This window comes from Lonchura striata, chromosome 2 (assembly GCF_050655825.1).
Source record: "Lonchura striata isolate lonStrDom1 chromosome 2, ASM5065582v1, whole genome shotgun sequence".
NCBI classification, from domain to species: Eukaryota; Metazoa; Chordata; class Aves; order Passeriformes; family Estrildidae; genus Lonchura; species Lonchura striata.
In genome coordinates this window covers 120,100,884-120,125,858 of record NC_140704.1, presented here as the reverse complement: position 1 = coordinate 120,125,858, position 24,975 = coordinate 120,100,884, and the positions used below count along the sequence as shown (strand labels likewise).

Sequence of the window (24,975 nt, the reverse complement as noted above, 5' to 3'; positions counted from 1 at the left end):
GCACCCATATTAATTTGCAGAGAAATCAGCAGAAACACTATGCCAAGTTGTCAAGTGGATTATGTGTGGGGATCCTGAAGGACAGGTAGTAATCCTAGCAGGACTGAGAAGATTTGAGTGCTCTCCAAAATGTTGACACTATCTTAAAGAACCTTGGTCAAGTTACTTTCATCTCTTTGCTTCATGATCTGTAACATAGAAATAATCATACATATCTTTGATTTTAAAAGGATTTTGAGATGTATTGATGTCACATTTTTTTATTGGTATGAAGAGATTGCCATTCACTTCAGCAGATGCCAAAGTGCAGAAAAAATAGAAAGGAATCACAATCTTTTAGTCAAATAATATATGGTAAACTTCAGTCATTATGTTTAGTATTATAAACTCCTAATTTATGAAAGTGTCAGAGAAAACAATAGTGTATGGAATTCTAATTTCATTACTGAGACAACAGCGAAGCAGAGGAAGGTCATAAAAGGCCTCACCACTGTGTTAATAATGGTGCCTTTCAAAGGGTCAGCATCAAACACACTTCGGCATAGCTAACATTTTTGTGTATTAAATATGATGAACCAGATTTATTTTATTAAGTGTTACCCACATCAGTTAAGTGAAGCTCACTTTGGTCCTTGTTTGTTTAAACTCTTTTTGTATGAAACCCCTGAATTTCATGTAGAGAATTTCAAGGCTGGAACCTGAAGGAAGTCTAGGTGCTAAAGGCAGAAAATTAACAAATTGCTGAGATAAGCTTAAAAATGAAATTAAAAATAGGATAAAAATACTTGCTTGTGTAGCTGCAAGGACAAATGCAATAATAATTAAATGGGGGCTCTTAATGAGGTTGCTTTCCACAGGAATTGAAGGCTTAACGGTAAAAGAACACAGAATGTGTTTTACCTCGGCATTCATCAGCATTTTAATTAGAAGCTAGAGATGAGATTGACTTGTATTCATTTTTTCAGGGAAAGTCCAAAACAATACCCTGTTTTAATCCCAACTCTTTATTGCCAGGTATGTGCCTTTGCTTACTTTTTTGTGTGTGGATTAGTAGCTGATTGCAGAGGCTGAGACTATCTTCATTTAAAGCCTAGCCTAAACTGCAAGCCTGAGTGTGTTCCATAAGGTGGTAATGCATTTTGGTAATGTGCATCCCAACAGGGATAGTGGTGAAGTCCCATTGGAATTTACTGTAAATCTGCACCTTTGTCATGTGAGTGGGATGTGACACTGTAGTCTGTGTGCTGCTGACAACACTGTGGCTAGCTTTGTTGAGGAATTACCAACCCATCCAGAGAGACAGCTGTGTGTATTCCTTTCTCTACTTGGGCCTAAAATAGGAAGTGTAAGGCTACCCACTTAGCAAGGTAGTTTTATTGGCAGAATCAAAAGACAGTGCCATTATGAATGACGGTTCTATCCATAAATGGAGAAGTGACAAAGGGAGGCAAATTCAAACTTACATAGCTAAAAGTTAGAGAATAACAGTAAGAAATGTGAGTTTTAAAAATATTTCTAAAAGGAAATGTTTCTGCAAGGAATCCATTTGAACTAAACTCTGTCATAGGGGCAAGATCTTTAATTTTTCAAAGTAACCCTGTTCTACATTAAACTATATTAATTATATCAGAAGAATATTGTCTAGGTTGCAAAGTCAAGTCTCAGCAATTAGGAATTGCAGGAATTAAGGCAGCCTGTGCCTCTCATGCATATCCATTATGAAACATCACCTGATTGCATGACCATAAGTTATTTTTTGCAGGATCCCTGCCTCACAGTTCCTGTTTGATGCTGATCAAGTCACATAAACAAAAATGTTCACAACTCATCTCTAACTATGTGTTCCTCATTTTCTAGGTGCCCGACTTGAGATCATGGGGTCTGATTTGCAGAAGTGCTGAGTGCTTACACCTCCAAGAGAAGTCAATGGGAGCAGTGCTCTGACTGTATTATGTGCTATAGAAAGTTAAATACTCTGAGAAATCAGGTTCTAATCATGTCATATTGAACACCTCAAATGAATAGATGCATTTGACCTCCTCTGCTCTGCCTCAGTTCCCCAGCTGTAAAGTGAGGGGATAATCCATCCTTCCTCACTACTCTAGGGCATGGGAGGATAAATTAATTCATTTAAGCTCTCAGGCACTGGAGAAATGAGTGTATTAGAAATATGAAAAATGAGAAAATATTCTAACAAGCAGGATTTCAATAGCATAGGAAAAAGACAAAGTGCCTCATATTGTACTGAAAATTCTAAATAATATTATGTACTTTTCAAAACAAAACCATCTGTCTTTGCAAGTAAACTATGAAAGGTTCTCCAAAAAAGACAAACATGATCATGTGACAACACTGTATCACGATGCATGCACAGGATGGGCTGAATTAATTCTTGCAGTTCTTAACTTTTGAGTGTTTGATAATGCAACTTGCTGCCAAAGAATATGCTTCATAATTTCCTAGCTGAGAAAGAAAATTACACCAACAAAACAAAATCCATTCACTGACAATCACAGGCTTCATTAGCAAAATTTAATTCTACTGATATGCCTCTGAGATAGTAGTGAAATGACAGTACCAGGTTAGTTCCACCAAGCAGGTTTATTTGTTTCCAGTATCCCATTCTGTCCTTGTCAAGCTAGTCACGACCTTTCCCCTGGCTCTCCATGCTATGATTAAGCACCATTTGTCTCTAGTTTCTCTCTAGGTTTGTTTCTTCAGAAACTCTCTTTTACAGTCAGTTTTTTCTCCTTTTTTTAGGCTGTACCACAGCAAAGAAAAGCCCTGTGTTGTCTCACTTATGAAGTGTAGTGTTATTGAAATCTATGAGAAATTAAAAGAATTAAAATAATTAAAATCAAATGTGTTTTATGTGGAGTTAAAACTCTGCATGCACAAAATTTTATACATTTTCTTCAGGGACAACTGTTTATTCTAACAGTTATTTATAAATTTATTAATAAATATATAAACTTTAAAAAAAAGAGAAGTAATTATAAGGTAAACCTTGATGTTTTCCCCCCTCAGCTCACTTTTCCAAAGGTGGGAAGCACCATTGCATCTCAAAAATTATGTCACCAGAATTTCAAAGTGAAAAGTTTCTCTTCAGCTGAATTTTCATTGATTTTTTTTCTAAAAAATGAAATAAAATTTATTCTTGAGACATATCCTAAATGTAGAAGTCAGTTAAAATTCAATTACCACAGATCCTCCACCTTCAAAATACATATATTTTTAGCTTTTGACATTAACAGGAATTACTTTATTCCCATAACATTGCTTATTTGCCATGTTAATTTAGAGAGCTGTGCACTTGTTATTTTTCACATCTACAAAGTGGCATTTTCATACCTAAAATGCTCATCTGCAGGGTAACTTACAATAATATAATGATCACAAGCTCATATACATTGATATGAGGAAGTAGTGGGCAGTGCTTGGCAGATTATAAATTCACACCTTAACTTCTGCTTACTAAATTCATCATGTGAGCGAGCCCACAGCCGTCACTGAAAACCACCATTAACTTCCTAATAGTCATTAAAACTCCATGTTTCTTTTGATTTCAGATCCTCTTCTGCGTGACTACTGGGTGTATGAGGGCTCTCTAACCATTCCACCCTGCAGTGAAGGTGTCACCTGGATATTATTTCGCTATCCTTTGACTGTGTCCCAAGTACAGGTAACAGCTGTGCTTAAAATGACCTTGGAATATGGTTATGAGCTAAAGGTTATAGCGTGCAAATGTATATATCAGAATGTTATGTCTGTTCTCCTTAAAGATCCCATTAGATCAGTACATGGCTTTTCAAGTAAAGGTTAAACCTTTCGAGTCACTGAAAGCAATGCAAAGGTCAGAGATGAAAAACCTTGTTATCATTTATCATCTGCATTTAAAATAATTCTTATATTTAAGTGAATGAAAAAGAAAAAAAAGGAACTCAATGGGCAAAAGAAATTAAATTCTTTGTAAATGTGTATTTTCAAATATCACTGCTTTTTAAAGTTAAAGAGGAAAAAAAACACAGGTAGGCACTACTTCCTGGAGAATGAAAAACATTAATGTAGTACAGATTGCCTAGATTGCATTGAACTGTAATTTATCTGGTTCTTTTTAAATTCAGTTTCATAATAAATGTCAAATGGAAGATACCTCTTTAAATTTGATTTCACAGGTATACATTTTAAAATGTTTGGATTTTTTATTCTTAAATTAAATCTAACAGTTGTGAGCCTTTCTATGTACAGCTTTTCAAATCTGTCTACAAATAATCCTAGTAAAAACATAGGAAAATCCTGATGAATATTCTCCCACAGTCTGTGAATCCCAGCTGGAGGAATGTGCATTTAATTTAAGTGAACCTACCTAGAATCCCTGAAGCTGAGTGCATTCATTTTCATTGCCTGCTCTAAAGCCTGTGAAGAAAGTATAAAAGGTGATAAATTCAGATTTCAATTATTTCAGCTGTAATTATTTAAAATTTTTCTAGTGATGCCAGCACTAGCATCTTCTTTTAACACCTCTAACAATTTAAAATTGGCAGCATTTCTTGTTTTATGGAAACTGAATTCTAGGTCTAATCATAGGATAAAAGCAGTGACTCCCAATAAGTTATTTGTCTGGTAGCTCCAACTTAAATGCATCCCATCATGAATTTTGTTATTTGTTTATGAAAAGCTAAGACTTGTGGCTGCTTACTACTGAGTAAATGCATTACTAACTATTGAGTAAACAGCATTCTGTTAGCATTATTAGATTCAGAATAACTTTTAAGGATAGAGTGCATTTTGTAACTTGTCAGTTAATTGTTCAGATGGGATATTGATAAATAAGGGGACTTAATGAGATGTACAAAGTCCAGCTATTACAGCTGAGACATAGTATGATATTACAGCTATTACACTGAGACAGAGTATGATATTGCTAGGTGCAGATTTTATAGTCTCTATTCCTTTTTAATTCAGCCAGTGTACAGAGGAGAGACGCGTTTAAACCATCCACATATAGTGGGAGACAGCAAGAGGGTGAACAAAAGAGGAATTAAGAAGAGAAATACAACTTTAGTTAGTATTACTATATACTAAATTACCACAAGGAAGCAGGAGGTTAGAATATTGTGTGAAAGGGATAAGATTCCTGAAAAGAGTATTGTGCTTGGGGAAAAGAGTGACCCATAGTGCCTGGGGCAAAAACTGAAATTCACAACCATGGGTTTTGTTAGGTGAGTAGTAGCTGGTTTGTGTTGCTGCATTACTTTGATAGGTGCAAACCTGATCCAAAAACATTGCAATGATGAGGGGCATGCAAGTCATGGAGGAGCTTTTCCTTCCCACTGTCATTATACCTGGGTGAGAGGTGGCACTGGAGTCCAGTGATGGATTGGAGCAGACTCATGCCAAGGTGATTCACTATACTTGTCACAGAAAAGCATCAATTAGAAAAACATTCCTCAGTGATATTTATGATTGCAGCATTAAAGTTAAGGTTGTGCAGGGAAGATAGTTATTAAAAACTTGAAAGGCTTTTGCCAAGGTGGGATAGAAAAAAATAAATTTTATCAGATACTGCTTTCAGATGTCAATGAAAAAGAAATGTGTCAATAAATTAAATATATCAATAAATATAAAAATATATAAAATATATATAATATATATGAAATATATATATAAAATACATAAAATAAATATGGGGTAAGTGAGAGAAGATGATTCTGGGATTCGTAAATTGAAAGGTATTGTAAGGTCTCCATGATTTCCAAATTAAGATTTTGTTGTTTCTAGAATATTTTGCTATAGCTAAAATGTCAAGATTTTAAATAGCAATTAGCATTTTGGCTGCAATGAACTATCTGGCCTCTTTTGTGCTTGTGGGCATGAGTGCCTGTGAGAGATTTCATTTAATCACAGAACCATAGAATGACTGGGGTTTGAAGAGACCTCTGGAGAGCATCTATTCCAAATGCCCTGCTAAAGCAGGTTCATCTCGAGCAAGTTGCCCAGGAGAGATTAAGGAGAGATTAGAAATGCAAGGGCTTTTGTCTGTGAAAAATAAGAGGGTGTAGTATAGGCTATACCATTTTGACTCTTCCATGAAAGGCTGGTAGAAGTATTTAATTTTATTAAGCCAGCTTGTAGTATTAAATCATAGATTTCAGTGCAAATGCATTTCTAATATGTTTAAGTACATTATTTTTACATTTGTCATTACCATCTAGAAATTTCTTCTTTGGGATACTAATGAAATGTCAAATACTAGTAGCATTTGTGGTTATAGCCAGTGAGAGACAAATTCAAGGCTATTTTCCTTTTTCAGGTCATGAAATAATCAAGTTTTAAGAGTGTCAATAACAAGTAAATAAAGAATTACATAATAAAATATGAATAAGTTTTATTTCTTTCCTCTGATCAAACTAGTTTATATATTAGAGACAATATGCTAATTTTCTGCAATTATCACAGCAATACTGATCAGTTTAACAAACTGCGGGTCATAAGGGCAAAAAGTGAATAAAATTGCCACTCTGTTTCATGGTCATACTCCTAAAATATTTTCACATTCTGTTATTCTGAAACAATGAAGTAATCATTTTGACATAGGCACAATAGGCTGACCAGTACAAAGTAGAGAACAGTTTTTTTTTATCTGAAGACATTTTCAGATAGTAAAATTCAGCTGATGAGTTGATATACTACTGATCTAAGTCAAAGTTAAGTGAAAGGAGATCTGAGTGTGCTGGTTATACAAATAGCAAAAGAGCAGTTCAGGACTGCAGCATCTTGATGTGCTTTCCTGGAATCCTGAGGAATGCTATTTCCTCACTGGGAGTAATTTTCCTCACCATGAGACTTCACTTCCATCAAAAAGTCTTTCATGGGTCATTCTGTGCATATTCCTGTCCTCCTATTGTGATTTTTGTCATCCTCACTTGACTTATGTTGAAATACATAGCCCAGAAAGAACTATGTTGATTCTTTTTGTGAGGAACACATGCATGTTCACTGCTGAAATGCAGTGGGAGAAAACTCCCATTACACCAGTAAAAAGTAGGAAATAATTGAAAAATACTTAGGCATGCTTCTCTCAACCATATTTTAAAAAAATGGGACACTTGTGAATAATGTGCTTTGTGGTTCACTGAAGCCCAGAACAAGTGCATTGTCTAAGCCACTCAGTAGGGATTTTAAACAATGATGCAGAAGGAGCTGTTGTTCTGCTGTATTCATTGTCAGAATTAACTATTCTTTTATTGAATGGCATGGTCCCTAGTCCTTTTGTCTACCTCATTCAGAATGAAAAACTACCAAAGGACAGAAACAGTAACTAGCATATGAGCTGTAGTGGGGATTGTGCAAGATTTATGTAAGCTAAAATAAAACTTCATGGTATTCTGGGTGCTGGGAAGTAAGGTCCTTATTCTTGGAAGATATCATAGAGACATGTAAAATTTTCAAACAGAAGGATAATACTTATATAGCTCATATTGAAGAAATGTTTATAGAAAACATGCAAATTCTTAGTATTGTGTACTCTATTCTTCAGCAAATGTGTGAGTGAAACAAGAATGCTCAGCATCTGAATACAATGAGTGGTAAAAAAAAATTCTATACAACATGAACATGAACAGTTTTACTCAGTAGGAATGCCATTGTTTATATTGTGGATTTGCCTTCTACACTGGTTAGAACTTAATCCCAAATTTCAGTGTGAACAGGTTTAGGTCATCCTTAATGTCTTCTGGCCAGGAGAAGAATAGCTATTCTTGGTAAAAGTATGTGACTATCCAAGGGTGCTTAGCTGTGTGCCTCTAAAACATCTGTTTCATGGTCAGTCCTGCAGGGTGTACTTCATAGCATTGACTTATGAGGGGTTGGGAGGAGATGGTGAGCAGTGAAACAGGATCAGCAGAGCACACATATGTCTTGGTTTGAAAAGACAGGTGTCTGCTAAGGAAGACAGGAGCCTTCCTTGAAATGTAAAATGTAAACTCCCTCCAACTTGTTACAGTTTTGAAATTAAGGGACTCTCTGGCGAAGATATGGAAATAGGAATAACAGTTCTTTACTAGGAAAATTTCAAAAAATACAAATACAATATTAAAAAAAGAAAAAAAGAAAAGAAAATGAACTACTCACAGAGTCAGAATATGACCTGACACCCTATTGGTCAGGGTGTTGGCAGCAGTCCGATGGAACGGTGGCTGCAGTCCTCCTGGAGTAGCAGATGTGGTACTGTTGGAGCAGTGATCTTGTAGAAGGATGTAGGCTTCCCCTAAAGGTCCAGTAGTGGTGTAGATGGGCCTGGTCTTCCTCTGGGCATCCAGTGGGAAAAGGCTGTCTGTGATGTTCCAAACATCTGGTTATATCCAGGTAGGAATGCTTGGCTCCCCATCCCCCCGGGTGGAGCATCTCTTGATTGGATGATGTGATTTTATCAGTCATGCAGTGACACTCAATGGCCCATTAACAGAAGCTGTCTCCACAGAGGGAGGATTGGTTGTGGAAGAGATAAAGAAAAACTGCCCAGTTAATAGAAAATAACTGCCCCACCCCCCACCTCTAACAGATGGGAATAGAATACTCATCCAGCTACACCTTTCAACCTGAGACAACATATTTCTTTACTATGTGGAAATTTAATAGGGAAAGTAGTGTTGGCACAGATAGTGTCCTTTTCTGACAGAAGCACTTCTCATGAGTAGAGCAAACCATCATGTTGTAGAGGGTCTCTGACACGGCAGTGTGAACCATGGAAGGAACAACTAAACAAGGAAGATGTCAGTCTTAGAAGAAATTCCCCCTTGGAGCGGAGCTACAATTCTTGACTTCTGTAAAGACTAAAGAGCAGGCACAGAGATCAGGTCAATTCTATCTCCTAACTGAAGGAACTGGAAGCTGCTTTGTGAGGAGTTACCTCCTGGAGAAAGATTTCACTGTGGGAACTGGGACGGAGTATTTGTAGTTACAGTAGGAGACAGCTCACAAATGCCGGCTTTGCAGAGAGCCTGCTCTTCCCTCTCCTTCATCTGTCTTTGTTTGAAGTATCTCATTCTCACAAGATCAAACAAAAGCCACATTTTTGTAAAGTGCTTCTTCCTAAACCGCAATTATCTCAGACTTTCCAGAGTTGATTCAGATGGTGAAAAAGGATGCTTTTACAAAACTCCTTCAGTCATTTACCAGCCCTTGAGTTCTGAAGACTTTTTCAATTCCAAGCTGGTAGTGGGTTTGTTTTCAGTTTGCTTTAAGTAAACAACAACAAAAATCTTCCATAACAGGATTCTGCCTCTAAAACCACCTTCAAGGAGCTTTTTTCATTTTGGCAGTCTAAGCTGTTGCCTTATATCTCAGCTGCCACAAGCTGAGTGTTGATTTCCTAGCACACTTTTTTTTGAGAAAAATTAAGCAGAGAAGAGCTAGCCTCTAAGTCAAGTAAATAAATCTGTATCAGTACGGCTGTAGAGTGGAAAACAACAATGGGGGCAGTTGTGTTCCAGATTGCAGTAAGAAGGTATTCTCTGTAGGCAGGGTAAGAATAAAAATGCCATTACTTGCTGTTTAGTACCTAATTTAATTTAATTCAGGAATCATGCTTACATTCTCCCTGTAATATTTCCTAGGGTGTTTTTCATGGAGAAATAAACTGTATAATGTTTTAGATGTTAAAATGATTGTATACTTCATACTCCATTTTACTTTCTGTGTATCTTCAGTTTCAAGTTAAAGATGAACTGCACAGTGAAGTGTCACAGGGTCAGTACACTGTGACTGACCCTGTGACAGAGTCTGAGGCTGGGGGAGTCAGCCATCAAGTACATTTGCTGTATCCAGCTAAGACAGTTTGTGAATATGTCAAAGAAAAAAAATTTTTTTCTAGTAGTTAAAACTATTTAAAATACCAGTCTCTTAAAAACAGCACTGGTGAACAGTAAGCTAAAGTGTTTTACCATGCAGTGCTTGATGCTAATACAGGGATGCAGATGGACGCTGCTCATATTCTTCCATATACCAGATTAGATTTAGAAAAATCTAGGAAGAGTCTGTAAGCAAGAAACATATTTGTTTTGGCTAAATTCAAATATTTAATATTTATTTTTTACTTTATTTGACTTTCCGACTATCTACACCTACAGATCTTTTGAAGCAGTATTTTGTTTTGATCACAAAACCTGTATTTTTCCATATAAAATGTCAACAGACATCCTTTAAAGCTAAGAATCTGTTCAGTAGTCTTCTGGTTAGAAGAAAACAACAGTTTAAGGCAGTAAATAAATCACTAGGAGAATTTCAAAGCAATTTATAGTCAAGCAAGTTATTCCTAAAATGCACTTCTTTGAAGACCAGAATTACTGCTCTACACACACAACAGTAAGGCTGATTCATAGGATGTAATCTGCAGTAGCCAAGATTGTTATAGATCTTAAAAGAAGTTGTGAGAAGGCAGAGGATGAGTTTGCCAAACCATGTGCCTAAAAGTTCTTGTTTTTCTTTATATCTCAAATATTTTGACAGTGCTGATAGCTATTTTAAAATGTTATTAATACATATTGACCTTCCTATATGGCACCTGAACACTGCAATTTTCAAAGCTTCAGAATTGGCTGAACAGGGCTGGTTTTGATTATTAGTCCCATGGTGAAGAATGTGTCTCAGTTTCTTTCTGTTTTTCTGTCTTTCAGATAGAGGAATTTCGAAGACTGAGGACTCATGTTAAAGGTGCTGAACTTTTAGAGGGCTCTGATGGAATCCTAGGAGATAACTTCAGACCAACTCAGCCACTTAGTGATAGAGTCATCAGGGCTGCATTTCAGTAGCAGAGGAGGAAGAATAATGATGAATAATTCAGGTAAGCAAAAACTTAGTGGAAAAATAGAAATTCTGAAGTAATTTAGCTAAAGTAGAAAATGTACTTAATTTTAGCTTAATTGTACATTGTTACAATTGTAAAAGTTGACACTGTAATTTCTATTTCATCCTGTGTATAATAGTTTGGTTATGTCATGATTTAACTCCAGTTGGCAACCAAGCCCCACAGGCTGCTCAGTCCAATTCCGTGTGGTGGGATGGGGGAGAGAATCAGAAGGGTAAAAGTGAGAGAATTTGGGTTGAGGCAAAGACAGTTTAATAGGTAAAGCAAAAGCCATGCATGCAAGCAAAGCAATAGAAAATGAGAAAGTCATTCACCACCATCCAGGCAGTGAATCACAATGCCCAATTACATTACAATTACCTCTTGTAGCTTTAAATTTCTCCTGCTGAAGTGAAGAAGAGCACAGTATGCCTTGGTTATGTGGTATATTTCCCCAGTTACTGAGCTTTACTGTTTGGTTTCTTTCCATGTTTTTGGAAGACCAGCCATTGGTGGATCTCTTCACCCTGTTAAAAAAGGAGGTTAGTAGTTCTGGAAGGAAGTCTTTAATTCTAAAAGGAGGCACTTTTTTTTCACAATGCTGTTCATTCCCAACAAGTCTGAATTTTGGGCAACTCTAGTGAAGGTTTGAAAGGAAACAAATTAAATTCTGTCATGGCTAATTTTTCATATTTCATTCATCAAATGAGTTGCTGCTTCTTTTCCACCTTCATTGACTCACTGAGCAAGAGAAATACATGTGTGAACCTGCATTAACCCTGCTGCAGTTATTAAAATTTCTCATGTCAAGTTCCCCCAGCCTCTATTTTATATATAAAATAAATCCCCACAATGCTCAACAGTTACTCCTAATCCTTGTTATACTTAGTTAATGGATGTTTTGCTATAATGAATAACCTGGCAACGAGATTAAAAGAGAGTTAAAGTCCAGGGAAGTGGTTGAGTCACCATTCCTGAAGGCATTTAAGTAATTAGATGAGATTTTAGGCATATGGTTTAGTGGTGGACCACCTGGCATTGCTGGGTTAATAGTTGGACATGATGATCTTAAAGGTCTTTTGTAACTTAAACAATTCTATTATTCTAAGACAAATTTTTGCCGTGAAAGTAATGAGTCAAGGCACCAGCTTTATGGTTGATTTTGAAATGAAATGATTCTGCTTTAATGCAAAAAATAGGAGAGCAAACCTGGGAGAATTTCAAGAAAAGAATCTATTTGATTGCTTTTTAAAGAAGTACTACTGCTTTTTAACATATAAAATTTTTCCTCTAGTTTCCCACAAAAAAATTTTATTTAAATAATAGAAACATTGTGTATTCCCCACTACCCTATTTACTGCTGAAACACATAATATAAAGCCTCAGATTTCCTATCTTATAATTTCTTCAAAACTACAAAATAACAGATAATCTAGGGTTTCATCTGGAAAGCATGCTGCTTAAAGGGTTTTGATAAAGTGTTTTGGGTAAGGATATTTATTTGTACTTTAAATTTTTGCCGTCTCTAGTTCATGTCAGGCTCTGTTGTGGAGTTGAACCCATTCAGAATGCTCTGGATCCAGTCCGCAGTTTCATGTCAAGTAACAAATGATCAGGCAGCAGATAACCCATAAAAAAGATTGATAATTCAGTGCTCCTAAAAAATAGATCCATTAAAATGAAGTGAGATCATCCTCTCTCCTGCATATGATAGAAATTATTAAATTGGCTGGGACAATGACCAACAATTTCATTTTTTCCATATAGCATAAGCCTTTGATATAGTGTATGCATCTAAAATTTTTTGAAGTATATGTTTATTTGTATTTTTTAAACCTATTTAATATCTGCATCCCAGAATTTGAACAAAAACCGTAAAATCCCTTTTTATTTATATTATTTTCTCATTCCCATATTTAATTTTGGGCATATCCCTAAGACCAATTCTCAATTACATGGTTCTCATGGTAACCAAATGTTGTCACTTTAATCTTGAAATGGATGTTTCAAATTCATCCCAGCTTCTGCATAAAAATGACTTGCGAAAATCGTAGCAATATTAAAGTACAATTTTTCTCAGAGAGTGAATAATGCCCTCAGGCCAGTGCAGGTAATTCAAGTCTGTAACAGTGAAATTACTTGACACACTGAGTTTGAATTTTAAGCATGAAAGTGTTTCCTTTACAATGATGGAATTGAAATGTAAAAATTTCCCTTTTGCTTTCACGTTTGAAATTTTATTACATTTGTCAATACTTATAAAGATTTTTTCTATGTAATAAGATTTATCTACACTTTGCTTCACACAATAATCTGTAGTTTTAATTCTCAAATGATGGAATTTTTAATGCAAAGTAATAGTCCTCACTTTAGGACCATACTAATTATGTACACTCAAGCACTGAGGAAGAACTGTGAATCCTGGCACAGTGTAGCTCACAGAAGAAATGACACATATTTCCCTACACCTGATTGAATTATTTATCAGAAATTCATTTGGTCAGGTTTTTTCAGTTTTGTATGCATCAGTCCAAGTAGCACTGAACTAATCAAGGTTTCATTATATATATCTTTGCTTGAGTTTAGGGAGCTGAAAAAAGTGAAGTGTAAAAAGAAATCACATGGCTTTGTTCACATTTCTTCTCTGCAGAGGGGTAAAAAGGAAAGCAAACAATCCTATTTACTTTGTAGTAATTTCCTCACAACTCTCCAGGAGGAAGGGATTGAGGAAGAGTAGCTCTTCACACAGACCTCAGAAATCCTCAGAAAGATTCCTTCCTTCACAGGAGTGAGGGCAGTCCCTTAAGCTAGGACTGCTGGCATCAGCTGAATATTGCTATGAAAACTCAGTAGTAGATGGGGAAGTAATAGTTTTCAGGGCAGCATCTTCCTAGTGATTCAAAAGGAGTGTTTCTTCTTTTCAAAGAGGAGATTACCTTTTATTTTGAAGTTCTGGTATGTCTTTAATATTACAACTACAATACACTGCTTGACTTCTTTTCTTACACTGTGCTCCTCTGCCAAGGCTGCTGGAACTCCTGTCACTAAAGTTTTCAATATTCTTTTTTTATTCCAAGCCAGTGTGGCACTGCCACTTAAAGAACCTTCAGGAATGTTAGTTTGCCATGACCTTGTTACTCTGCTGGGGAAAGAAGGAGACAAATGTTTCTGTAAGTGTATCCACAGGAGTAGCAAGAGGTTGTTTGAAAGGTCTAATTAATTTTGACTGAATCAGAATGTAGGCTCTATACACACCATGCTCCCAAAGCTTCAGAACATCTGCTCCTCAGCCTTGATTTAAACCTTGACAAAACAGAACCCTTTGTGGCTTATGATCAAATAGCATATGTTGATCTTTGATGTAATTTGTTCTAATTTGTTGAGTAAGAAGCAGAGTTGACACAAACATGGAATATCATGGTGTGTAATACCAGGGAAAGAACGAATTTTTTTTAGTGTTCCTCCATCAGAGAAAAGCCCAGGTCTCAAAATATTCCTCCCTAGTTCTAAGACAAAGTTTGGCCAGGCTCTAAAGGGGGTCTACAGGATGGCAAAACAGATGGAACTTTGTAGCTTCTCTGCTCTCTTTAACCTGGTAGTTTTTAGAATTAATTTGATGCTATCTAATTGGCCTCTCCTGGCTCTGCTTCTTTTCTGCTGAAAATGTATCTCTTTCAGCTATAGCTTGGGGTTAATGATTTTTTGGTTCTGTTTTGGTAGGGTTTTTGACATGCATCCAAATTACACCCCATTAATGACCTTTTCATCTTTCTTCTCTTGCAGTTGCTAAAGTTTTCAAGTACATTTCTCTTGAAAAGGCCATTTAAAAAATTTCTAATGTCTTTTAAATCATAACCAATAGTGAAAGAACCAGTCAGGTCTTAAGGAGTTTGGTGGAAAAGCTCGGTACAGATTTGCCTTCAGACATGGAAGGTTAAAAAATTGCATTCAGATTTAGAGAGTGAAGAACAATAGAATAACAGAGTAATTGTAATTGAAAGGTGCCACTGGAGGTCTATTAGTTTGATCCTCTGCTCAAAGCAGTGTTAACTACAGTGGGATACTCAGAGCCATGTCCAGCTGGGTTTTGAATATCATAAGGATAAAGACTCCTTAACCTCTCTAAGCAAATTGTACCTGTGGACTCCTGCAGGGAAAAAGGTTTTCCTTAATTTTAAATGAAATTTCCTGTATTTCAGTTTGTACCCATAGACTCTTTTCCTTTCGCTGGATGCAGCTGAAGATGCAGTCTGGTCTGCTCTTCTCTGTTTGTTCTCATAAAGTATTTAATAAACATTGATAAAATCCCTGTTGAAACATCTTTTCTGGACACTGTGCAGTTTGAGCTCTCTCAGCCATCCTTTAATGACAGGTGCTCCAATCCTTTACCTTGCTTGCAGCCTGTTGCTGCTCTCCAGTATGTCTAGGGAACCCAGGAACCCAGGTCTGGACCCAGTGCTCCAGATGTTCTATCTGTGCTGAGCAGAAGCATTTCCCTCCAGCTGCTGGCAATGCTTTTCCTGGTGCAGCCTAGAAAGCTGCAGAACTTCATTGTTGCCTTGGGTTTATTACTGACTTAGATTGAATTTGATGTTTTCCAGCATTCCCAAGTACTTTTCTGAAGGAAAAGAGAAGGGACAACATTGTGACTTCCTCAGTGTTAATGCTAGTTTCTTTTTTACTTTGTGCTTGACTCAGAACCCTTGCTATGGGCATTGAGCTATTTCTTGACAATTTCAGATGATCTTGGAATAAGAGTTATAGTTACTATTGTTATGCAGCAAAGCCTAACAGTGAGGAAAACAAATGCTACCACTCTTAGAAATCAAACAACAAAAATCTTAAATCTTCCATTTCATTAAAGGGTATTTATATGACAGTTGTAGGCATGACACAGTATTTCTCAATAGGTGAATTGTGACTATTCCAGAAGGCTTTCTGGAATTTTGGGGCTTTCCACCTCTTCTAATGGATAAGTACTTTTCCAGTACTTCATTGAAGACAGCATTATTTTTGGTTTCCAGTGGATTTATCACCCTCTCTTTAATTTGTGTAGCTGATTTGATAGACATGCCTTTCCCCTCTTTTACATCAGTAGAACAGCTTTATCTGTGAAGAGCAAGACTTCTGATTTCAAACACTTGAATATCAACTGGAATTTGTAATGATAGTGAACTCAGTATGGCACGCCAGCTATGTGTATGTATGAGTATGTATGTGGATTTGTGTATATATACACAAGCCCATATACATACTCATACATACACATACATTTGTGGTAGAGTCAGACTGTAGGCAGCTGCAAGTTTATCCAATATCCTGTAAATTCTGATAGCAGAAATTAATTCAGATTAAAAACACGCTTAATATAATTACTGTTTTCCTAGTTGTAAATTCAAGATTAGAGAAAACAATTAAATGACATCATTAAAACAGCAAGGTTTTGCTAGGCCTGAGGAACAGGAAGGTGTAATTTGGCATGGGAGGAGCAGAGACTGCATTTCTGATGCTACAGACACTCTGCATAATACTGAGAGGTCTGAGCAGAAGGAGAAGCTGGTACAACATCAGTTTCTCAGCAATGAGAGAGGGTGATGTGGTGCATTTTCTGAATAGATAGTGTAAATTCCTTGCTTTTGAAGCTGCTGAGCAGCTCTTGCAGCTACAAAACTATGTTGCCCTTTCCCCAGGATATTAAATAGGGGATCTGGTGTTGCCAGTGGGAATGACCTAGTACTGAAGAGGTAGTGGTGCAGTCTCCTCTTTATGAATTTGTGAATTATATGATAATAGATTGTAGAATATGAAAGAACATTCAAATCCAGAGTGAGCCATGGAGCTGCACCTTGCCTTTGAGAAATGGGAAGGGTGATGTAATGCTATGGACTGTATTTCTGTGTTTAGACAAATTTCAATGAAATTTATATTTTAATGGACATTTACATTAGCAATCCACATGTCTTTACTCTCAATTTACTAGCAGCATTTGCAATTTATGAAGTTCACAAACAAGTTGCTCTGCAGAAGTTTTAACACTTGAGAATTTTATCCTTTCCTGTTGTGTAGTCCAGAGCTGGAATGAGCTGTCAGCAGCCATGCATCATTAGGCTACTACAACTGTTCTTATCATTTTCCTGTTTGAAAAACCTGAATCAACCTGACACAAAGATTATCAACACTAGTTCTTTAGAAAGGCAAACAGCAATTTCCTAGATTTGTTGAAATATAAGTATTTATACTTCTTCTAAGTGAGTGATTTTTTTATTGGTCATTGTATGTCTCCATGAATTTAGAGTTTGTGCTTAAAAGGTGATTAGTTTAATTGTTATGTTTCAGTCTTTTAAAGAAACTGAAATTCATGTTATCACCAAAACTGACTCTTGTTCTTCTGTATTTAATGTCTAATGTCCAGTGCCCAGCCCTCTGCTGCCACTTCTGAGTTCTTTAGAATTGCTTGCAATTGAGTGCATGACTGTAGGACAGAGGGCCAAACACATTTGGCTTGTGAGCCACACACCATAATCAGAGGCCTACTGGAAACAAAACTTCTGGAGCCTCCAGGCAACCAAAAGCTCCAGGAATAGCTGAGGAAGGGTGCCTTTTGAGGTTGTTTCCCACTACTTCATTGTAATAGCAGGGGGTAGGCTGTGCATTGAGATTGCAAGTGAACCCTGTAAAATCAGCATAAATTTTTTTCCCACTGTTGATGATTCAAATAAGTGACTAGAAAAACACTTTTGTTGCTTATGTGACATACTTTGGACATGGGAGCCTGAATGTAGGGCCTTGGTAGCCAGAGGCAACCAAGAGTCATGGACTGGTCCTTGCTGTGATAGATATTTATGTGGCCAGGCCAGAGCACCACTATAGCAGGTGATCAAGCCCTAAATGAGAAAGAAAACACTTTTTGAGTTTTCAGAGTTAGTATCATATTGGAATTGTCCTTGTTCAATTCTTTACTGAGGTCTTGTTAGAAAGATATGAATTGTGGAGGAATGGAAAATGTTCAAAATCCCTTAGCATGAAAAGAAGCAAGGAGGAAAGATTATTGTGCTTCCCTTTCTAAGCTAAAAATGTCACAAGGTAGTCTAGGAATCAGATCCCTGCTTATGCTTCAAATAAGATACTTCATGCTGACAAGTGCTCTTAAATGTTGTGACCTGTGAGTTTCTACCAGCATCATACACTCTTTCTGATTCATAATTCACTGTTGTCATCAGTTTTTCATAAAAAGAGTTTTGAGAGAATGATTCCCAGCAGCTTACCATAACCATGTATGGTTTGTAGACTGCTGCTTGGGAGCTGGTAATGTAGGAGCCCAGAGTGCCTGTCATACAAAACACCCTCACAATGTGTTTATTAGCAATCACAACACACAAATTAGAGTCTGAACATACACTGAAACTCTGCCATGGTATTTTCACTTATGGGGAAAATGCTGCAAATTAGTGGTGAGTCAAAATAGTGGGAGGATTAAATCATCACTGATAAAGCTACAACCATTTTTTAAAAAAGAGAGTGGTGCATATAAAATATAATGTAATAAACTCTCAATTATCAAAGATAGTAGAAGGACACACAGGTACATATGTCTGTACAATACAGAGAAGAAAGCCTGCAATATGCTTTCCTCCTTCACCAATGTTATACAGGTTAAGTACTGGAAGTGCACTCTGTTTTACCTGGATGAAATCACACAGATTTAAGCAGAACATTATTATTCCTTTGAAACTGAAGATCCAGTTCATCCTTACTCTTATTAGAACTTTTCAATTCTGATTATTTCATATGGATAAAGACAATGCAATGAAAAATATACAAACGCTAAGCAAACAGGCACGTTTTGTAAATAAATAGCAAGTGAAAGCTTCCAGGTCATTTGGATTACTGAAAATGTTTTTGTAACTGGTACTTGCTACTCAAGAAACAGAATGTCAGCACTAACTGTTTTTAGTAATGTAAACAGACTTTATGACAGAGCAGTGCTACCCAACAAAACTTTCTCTAAAAATATTTTTGCATCCTTATAGCTCAACACAAACAAAGGTGTATTTTAGTTAGCTAGATGTAGCTAAATGCCTACAGAACATGATATTGGTACAATAAATTGTAATCTTTTAATGGAAGAAATGCAAAGTGTTTCAGGAAAGATAAAGTTCAAAAAGGTACTCAGTTATTTTTTCTGAAACACTCTGAATCCACAACTGGCTGTACTTTCAGGTGCTGTTTTTAGGAAGGTATAGGATAAAGGCAATATTTTGTCAGTATTATACTGGTTTTGCTACCCATGTATTTTGCCATTTTTAAACTCTTAGACTTTTTGATTTATCATAGTGTTAAAGAGGAGAAGGAAAGATCCTTTTATAAAGAAAAAGATAGGACATTGTGTGAGAAAAGGATAAGGAATATGGAAAAACAAAAGAAGTGGAAAAGCTCTCCAGAAAGGAGATTGGCTACTTTCAAGCAGCAGAATAAAGGTTTTGATCTTGACCCAAAGCTATTCCAGTGGGACATCTTACTTCCTCCCTGTCAGATGGAAACACATGTTATTGTGGCCATCCCATTTAATTTCTCCATTGTCTCTTTATTTGCACTTTCTCAACACTTTAGGGAAGACTTTGAGAAATAATCCTTTTCACTGAAGTTTTCTCATATCTTCCCTTTTAAATTTGTTCTCTCTATTCCTATTGGAACATTGGGACCTTTGATTCTTAAAAATATACCAACTTTGCTCCTTATCTTTGCTCCTACTTCTGCTCCTTGTTTCTGAGATAAAATTTATAGTGTTCAATTTGTCCCAGTTTTGTACAAGAAAATTTTCTCTATGAAGAATACAGGTGCATAAAATTTTGTATATGACAGAATTAGATATAAATCTTCTTCGAAAAATAATATTTTTTTACATTCTGAGGTTGACTTTTGACCATTGATTAACATTATTAATAATTTTTTTTTCCAAACCATGGGTATTGTGAAGAACTCTCAGATTTTGCAGGTATTTACACTTTATGGCACTGATCCTGGAAGGTTTTCTTTGGAATAATTATGTGATCTGTAGAGGACTTCAACAGAAAGTAGGAAAGTTATTGTTAAACAAGAATAAACAAGGGTAAACATGGATAACACCACTACCAACACCACCACTTTTGTCAGACAATGCATTAAGTATTTCTGTAACAAACACAGCTCAAATCTTCAGACTGGCTCATAATTAGTCTCCTTTCAGAAAGTAATTCATTAATACAATAGGTACCAAATCCCAGTTCAACTTAATTTCACTGACTTTTGGACTAAAAGCATTAAGCTTGAACTAGCTAAAAATGTACAAAATGTGCATTCAATTAAAGAGTAATTAGATACTCAATCACCCTTACATCACACTAGGGATTATCCAAGAAAGAAGAGAGATGCTACTCACTGCAGTGTGTAAAACAATTTTCTTAATTAGTTTAAGCACTAATTGAGTTTGAGGAAGTGTCACTGTGTCTCAGCATTAGTTTACCTAAATGGAACCTTAAAACCACAAAGGTTTTGGCTTCTTTTTAATTTTCTCACTTGGATTTTTCAGTTTTATTCACTGATCCAGTACCTTTGGCCACAAAAATGGAAACTTTATGTTCAGTTCAGGGAGGGGGTTGGTTGGTCCCTGCACCCTTGTAAAACATCCTGAAAAACACGCCAAGAGTTTTTTCAGAGATGGAGAATAACTTGTTTTATTACTTGGTTGTTGTTTTGGTTTTTTATGTTACGCCTCTATACCAAGCCCCAGAAAGAGCTGGGAATCTTCTGTGCTGTTATGTGGAGTGTAAAACCCTTGCACTGCTTACAGCCTGCCTTAGGAGAAAGGTAGAAAGCTCTTCAAGGGGACCACCAAATTGTGCTGCTGCCAGACCAACGTGGCTTTGGGGGGTAGTGAGTGATAACCAGGGAGTATGTGGAAATCACAGGACAGATTATCTTGTGGGTAGGCACTGACTTCTTAGTAGCATTGCTGGTTACTGACAACCATTACACTCCCTTCCCCTGTTAGAGTGGGAACTCTCTGGAATGTGTTGACTCTTCCTGGAAGCAGTTGTAGCCCCAGGTGACCATTTGCACACAAGCACTATCAAATTGTTTGTGTGTACACACTGAGCTATTGTTAGCACTATAATAACTTCAGGGGAAGAAAAAGGAACTTATTATTACAACAGAATGAAGCTCTCATACCCACTGCTTCTGAACTGAGAGCACCAGGCCAACCTGAGCATCTGGATTCTTAAGGTTATGCCAAAGCACATGAATATGTGTTTGCATGAAATCAAGTACTGATCAATGCTGCTAACGAATATTACTGCTATTAGGAGAAATTGAGTGATTGCTTTCTATCCTTTGAGCCCATCTGACTCCTATGAGAGCTGATACTCAGCACTTCACTTTGTAAGAAGTACCATTTATCTGAAATAGTAAATGGTAAAAAGGTTCTCTGTGACCAGTATGTTTTTCTTCCTAGTTTACTACCATGAACACTAGGTTAGAATCAATTACCAGACTGATTCAGAATGCCAGTTTCAAAACTTTGTTTCAAATTAATAATTTTACCACTGCATTTAACTTTGCATTTTTAGTGCCATTTCCTCTATTGCTTGTAAATCTTGCAACACTGGCTTTACCCTAAAAGAGAAGAATCAGTACCATTATGACACTGAAGTATATACCCTGAAACTGCTCCCACCTGCTGTCATGAAATCCCAGCTTTTAGTTTCCCCTGTCTTTCTGGCTGGACATAAACAGTCTTTCAGACACACTGCAGAGGAATTTCAGTAACATAATTGTTCCATTCTCTTTTCAGAGAGGGGGAAGACAATGCTCCCACAGTGCCCGCAGATGAGAAATGGAAACTTTTGAGACTGCTGCTCCAGTTGAACCACAAAGCCTGTATTGTTTGTCTTCATCTAATTCAGCCTTGACAGACAGCTGTGACAGTTGGTCTGTCCACATGGTCCAGTGAAATTCTGGGAATGGGCTGTACATTCAAAGAAGAAAAATATTAAATCTTCAATTCACACTGTTAACTATTTTTAAATTGTCGTTATTGTTGCTTTTATAGCTATTTTGCCATAGCATTCAATAGTCATCTGCGATCCAAATAGTACTGATTTTAAGCTTGGTATGAATGCTAATATGTAGAAATACCCATTATTGTTTTGAATGTTAGATTTGCTTTTATTCTGTATCATCTCTTCTGTCAGTAACCATATTTTCTGTAGAGGGGAGATGCATTCTACAAAGGTGATAAAAACATTGTTTGTTCACAAAGAGCAGAAAAGAAAGAAGCACTTCTCTGCTACATATATGCACTTGACATGTTTTATCTGAATAAAGCTGAATGACATTTTCATTACTAGGAACCTTACTGAAAAGAAGGACAGTTTGGAAATGAGTAAAATTAACAATGTAACATTAAAGAGAATTGTCTGGATTATTTTCTACTTGGTGAGCCATGGAACTTTGCAATATAGTGTTCAATTGAGGTGGAAAATTTTCAGTCTTTGTTCTCCTGTGAATTATGACAGTTCTATTTGTTTTGTACATTGCTGAGGATGGTGGTCTGGGGATTTACTCTGCTGTCCTGAGCTTGCTGCACAGCATGGGGATTGCCACGCTGGGCCACACATGACCACATGACTTATCTGACATTAGAGAAGATGAGGCAAGGGTAATCTGAACCAGTTAGTCAACCTCATAGCTTCTAATTCCTGAGAAACACCAAGATCTGAAGGATAGAGTCACTAATGTGGGAGGCAATAACTTTGATCACTGTAGCTATTAGTGAGGTTCCCTGTCCTAGCATGAGGGACATTGCAGAGATCTATGTCATTGGAAGAACCTCAGAGGCACAGATGGCAGCTTCCAGTCTAGGGCACAATGAAGATGCAAACTGAGGGCTCACAAAGGGGATGCCACTCCCTTGGAGCAGATCAATCATCAGTCACAAACTCATTCCCAGGCAATGGTAAACGCAGAGTCAGAAGGCATCCTTGATCTACCTTGTCAAGGGTTATGGGGAGAGCTATGTTGAATAACAAGTTACGAGCTCTCTGAGTAATTTATGTGTATATTAGGGGCAGCAGAAGCAGCAGGGCAAACCAACACAGTGCATGTGAGCTGGATGAGTGGGACCAGATATTGCTGACCACTTGATGTGTTTGTAACTGGGTGTTCTGCAGAAACAGGTGCTTCCTTTGGAGACAAGCCTTGGTAGCATGCATTGCAATAAATGCACAGAAAATGTGAAACAAGCAGCCCACCATGAGGTCATTTGTTCATTTGGGCTTAGCAGAGTAACAATCAGCATGTTGTTCCTTGGGCTTAGAGAAACTTATATTTCCTAGGGTTATGTGCATCTCCTGCCCACATTTAATGAAGTATAACCTCATTATCTATACAATGGGTTCAAGATTTCTGTGCTGGCCAAAACCACACTTTCCACCTGCAGTGTCTGCAACACATGTGTGTAGCAGCTTCACTGACTGCTGCCCCTCTTCCTTCAGCAGTTACTCCCCAAGCAGCTGCAGCCAGAGCCCCAACAGCTGATTACTCGACACTGGCTTCCCACTGATCTACATCATAACGCAGGGCAGGAGAAGTCTTTGCTGCAATGGCCTGGCTGGACTGTAGTTTTTGACAGGAGCCTTATAATTTGTCTTAGTTGTCAGGTTTGGTATTAAAATCTTGGGAAAATAAAAATCTGTGGGGTGGAAGTCAACTGTTTCCTGCCAGGTGAAGGTCTGTTCTTGTCTCCTTGCACCCAGCAATGAAGGAACCCTCCAAAAGGGGAGTGAGCCATGTTGCTAACCTGACAGTTCTCAGGTTATATGCACAACTCATTCAGATCTTCTCCCTTTGCATACAACATACTATTAACTACTGAGTGCTAACTGACAGGAACTGTAGTAGTAATATGGCAAATATTGACATTATGATGAAATCTGAACCAGATTTATTCTCTAAATAAACATGTTCCTTATCTTGGAGCTGGCTGATATTCTTGTGGCTGTGAAATACAGATACGTTGCAAAGCAAATGATGTAATGTCTCCCCCATTATTTCCCTTTCCTGTGCTCCCTTCCTGTGTTTGCTGTTCTTTCAAGCATTGCCTTGTGCAGCAAAATTCTAGTCACATAAATACTACTACCGAGGAATTGAAGCTAGTAAATTTGTTTCAACACTTGTCAGACTTTTTTTTCCTAGGCTTGGGTTTGAAAGAAAAATAAAATCCACAGATAAAAATACTTATAGCAGTTTTGTGTCTTAAGAACTGGATCTAATTATAACAACAAATTCATTCACAAAACACACCTATTACAGATTGGTCAACCCACATTTGTTGTGTGTTGGGAAAAATTAAATTAGTCTTTCTGGTTTTGGTAGGAATCCACAGGGAGGAATTTTCAGCAAGGGCTCTCAGTGTATTATTTCAGTTATACTGCACCCATCAGAGATTTTATTAGTGTGGAAAGGCTCTGCTGCTCTCCAGTTGGAGTTCCACATGCCTACCTTTACAGTAATATTTTTAAGAAATCATGAAAACTGATAAGGGGCTTCTGAGGGTTGTGTAAGGCCATAAATTAATAATTTCTTCTTCAAGCCTACAGGTACTAAAATTTTGAATCAGTTTTCTTCCTGGAAGTATTTATAAAGGTAAATGTTAATGGGCATAATGCTTCACATAATTTTAGAGATTTATTAGAAATGTGAATTATAAGCTTCCAAGAGATGTTGAGCAGTTGCACAATTGTTGGTCACAAAATCAGTGACATAATACTTAAAAGCAACTTTGTGCTTCATCAGGCAAAAGCTGTCTCCACAAGCTTCTGATAAACTGTAGGAAGGTATTGGGAATAGGAGGAATCCGGCTCTTGTGAGAGGGAAGGTGAATTGGGGCAGATGCCTTCTGTCAAGTGATCATCCATCTACAGGTGATGTCTTCTTCAGTTTCCTCTGTAGTTTTCTGGAGCTCTCAGAAAAATTTAGAGCCTTTAAACTCTTAGTTTGGCTTCTAAACATGGTATGATGTGCTTTGCACTTTGAGCTGTGATTCTGGACTTCCCATTTATCTAAATTAGAGAAGCTCCTTAGAAAGCACT

General features: G+C 37.0%; 1 protein-coding gene across 3 annotated transcripts in view; it reads left to right on the top strand.

Annotated features, from left to right (window-relative positions):
* The window catches only part of CA8 (carbonic anhydrase 8 (inactive)), a 49,497-nt gene extending 25,377 nt beyond the window's left edge, over window positions 1-24,120 (top strand). The window contains exons 6-10 of one of the 3 annotated variants that reach the window (XR_014953438.1): window positions 966-1,014; window positions 3,570-3,682; window positions 10,677-10,843; window positions 11,353-11,388; window positions 21,678-24,120. Coding sequence is in view for 1 of the 3 variants with exons in the window: in XM_021555659.4 (XP_021411334.1) it covers window positions 966-1,014; window positions 3,570-3,682; window positions 10,677-10,811 (297 nt within the window). In the remaining 2 variants the exon portion in view is untranslated. Of the gene's footprint in view, window positions 1-965; window positions 1,015-3,569; window positions 3,683-10,676; window positions 10,844-11,347; window positions 11,389-21,677 lie in introns of all 3 variants that reach the window. The other 2 variants (XR_014953437.1, XM_021555659.4) reach the window with 2 other exon arrangements.
* The last annotated feature ends 855 nt before the right edge of the window (window positions 24,121-24,975 follow it).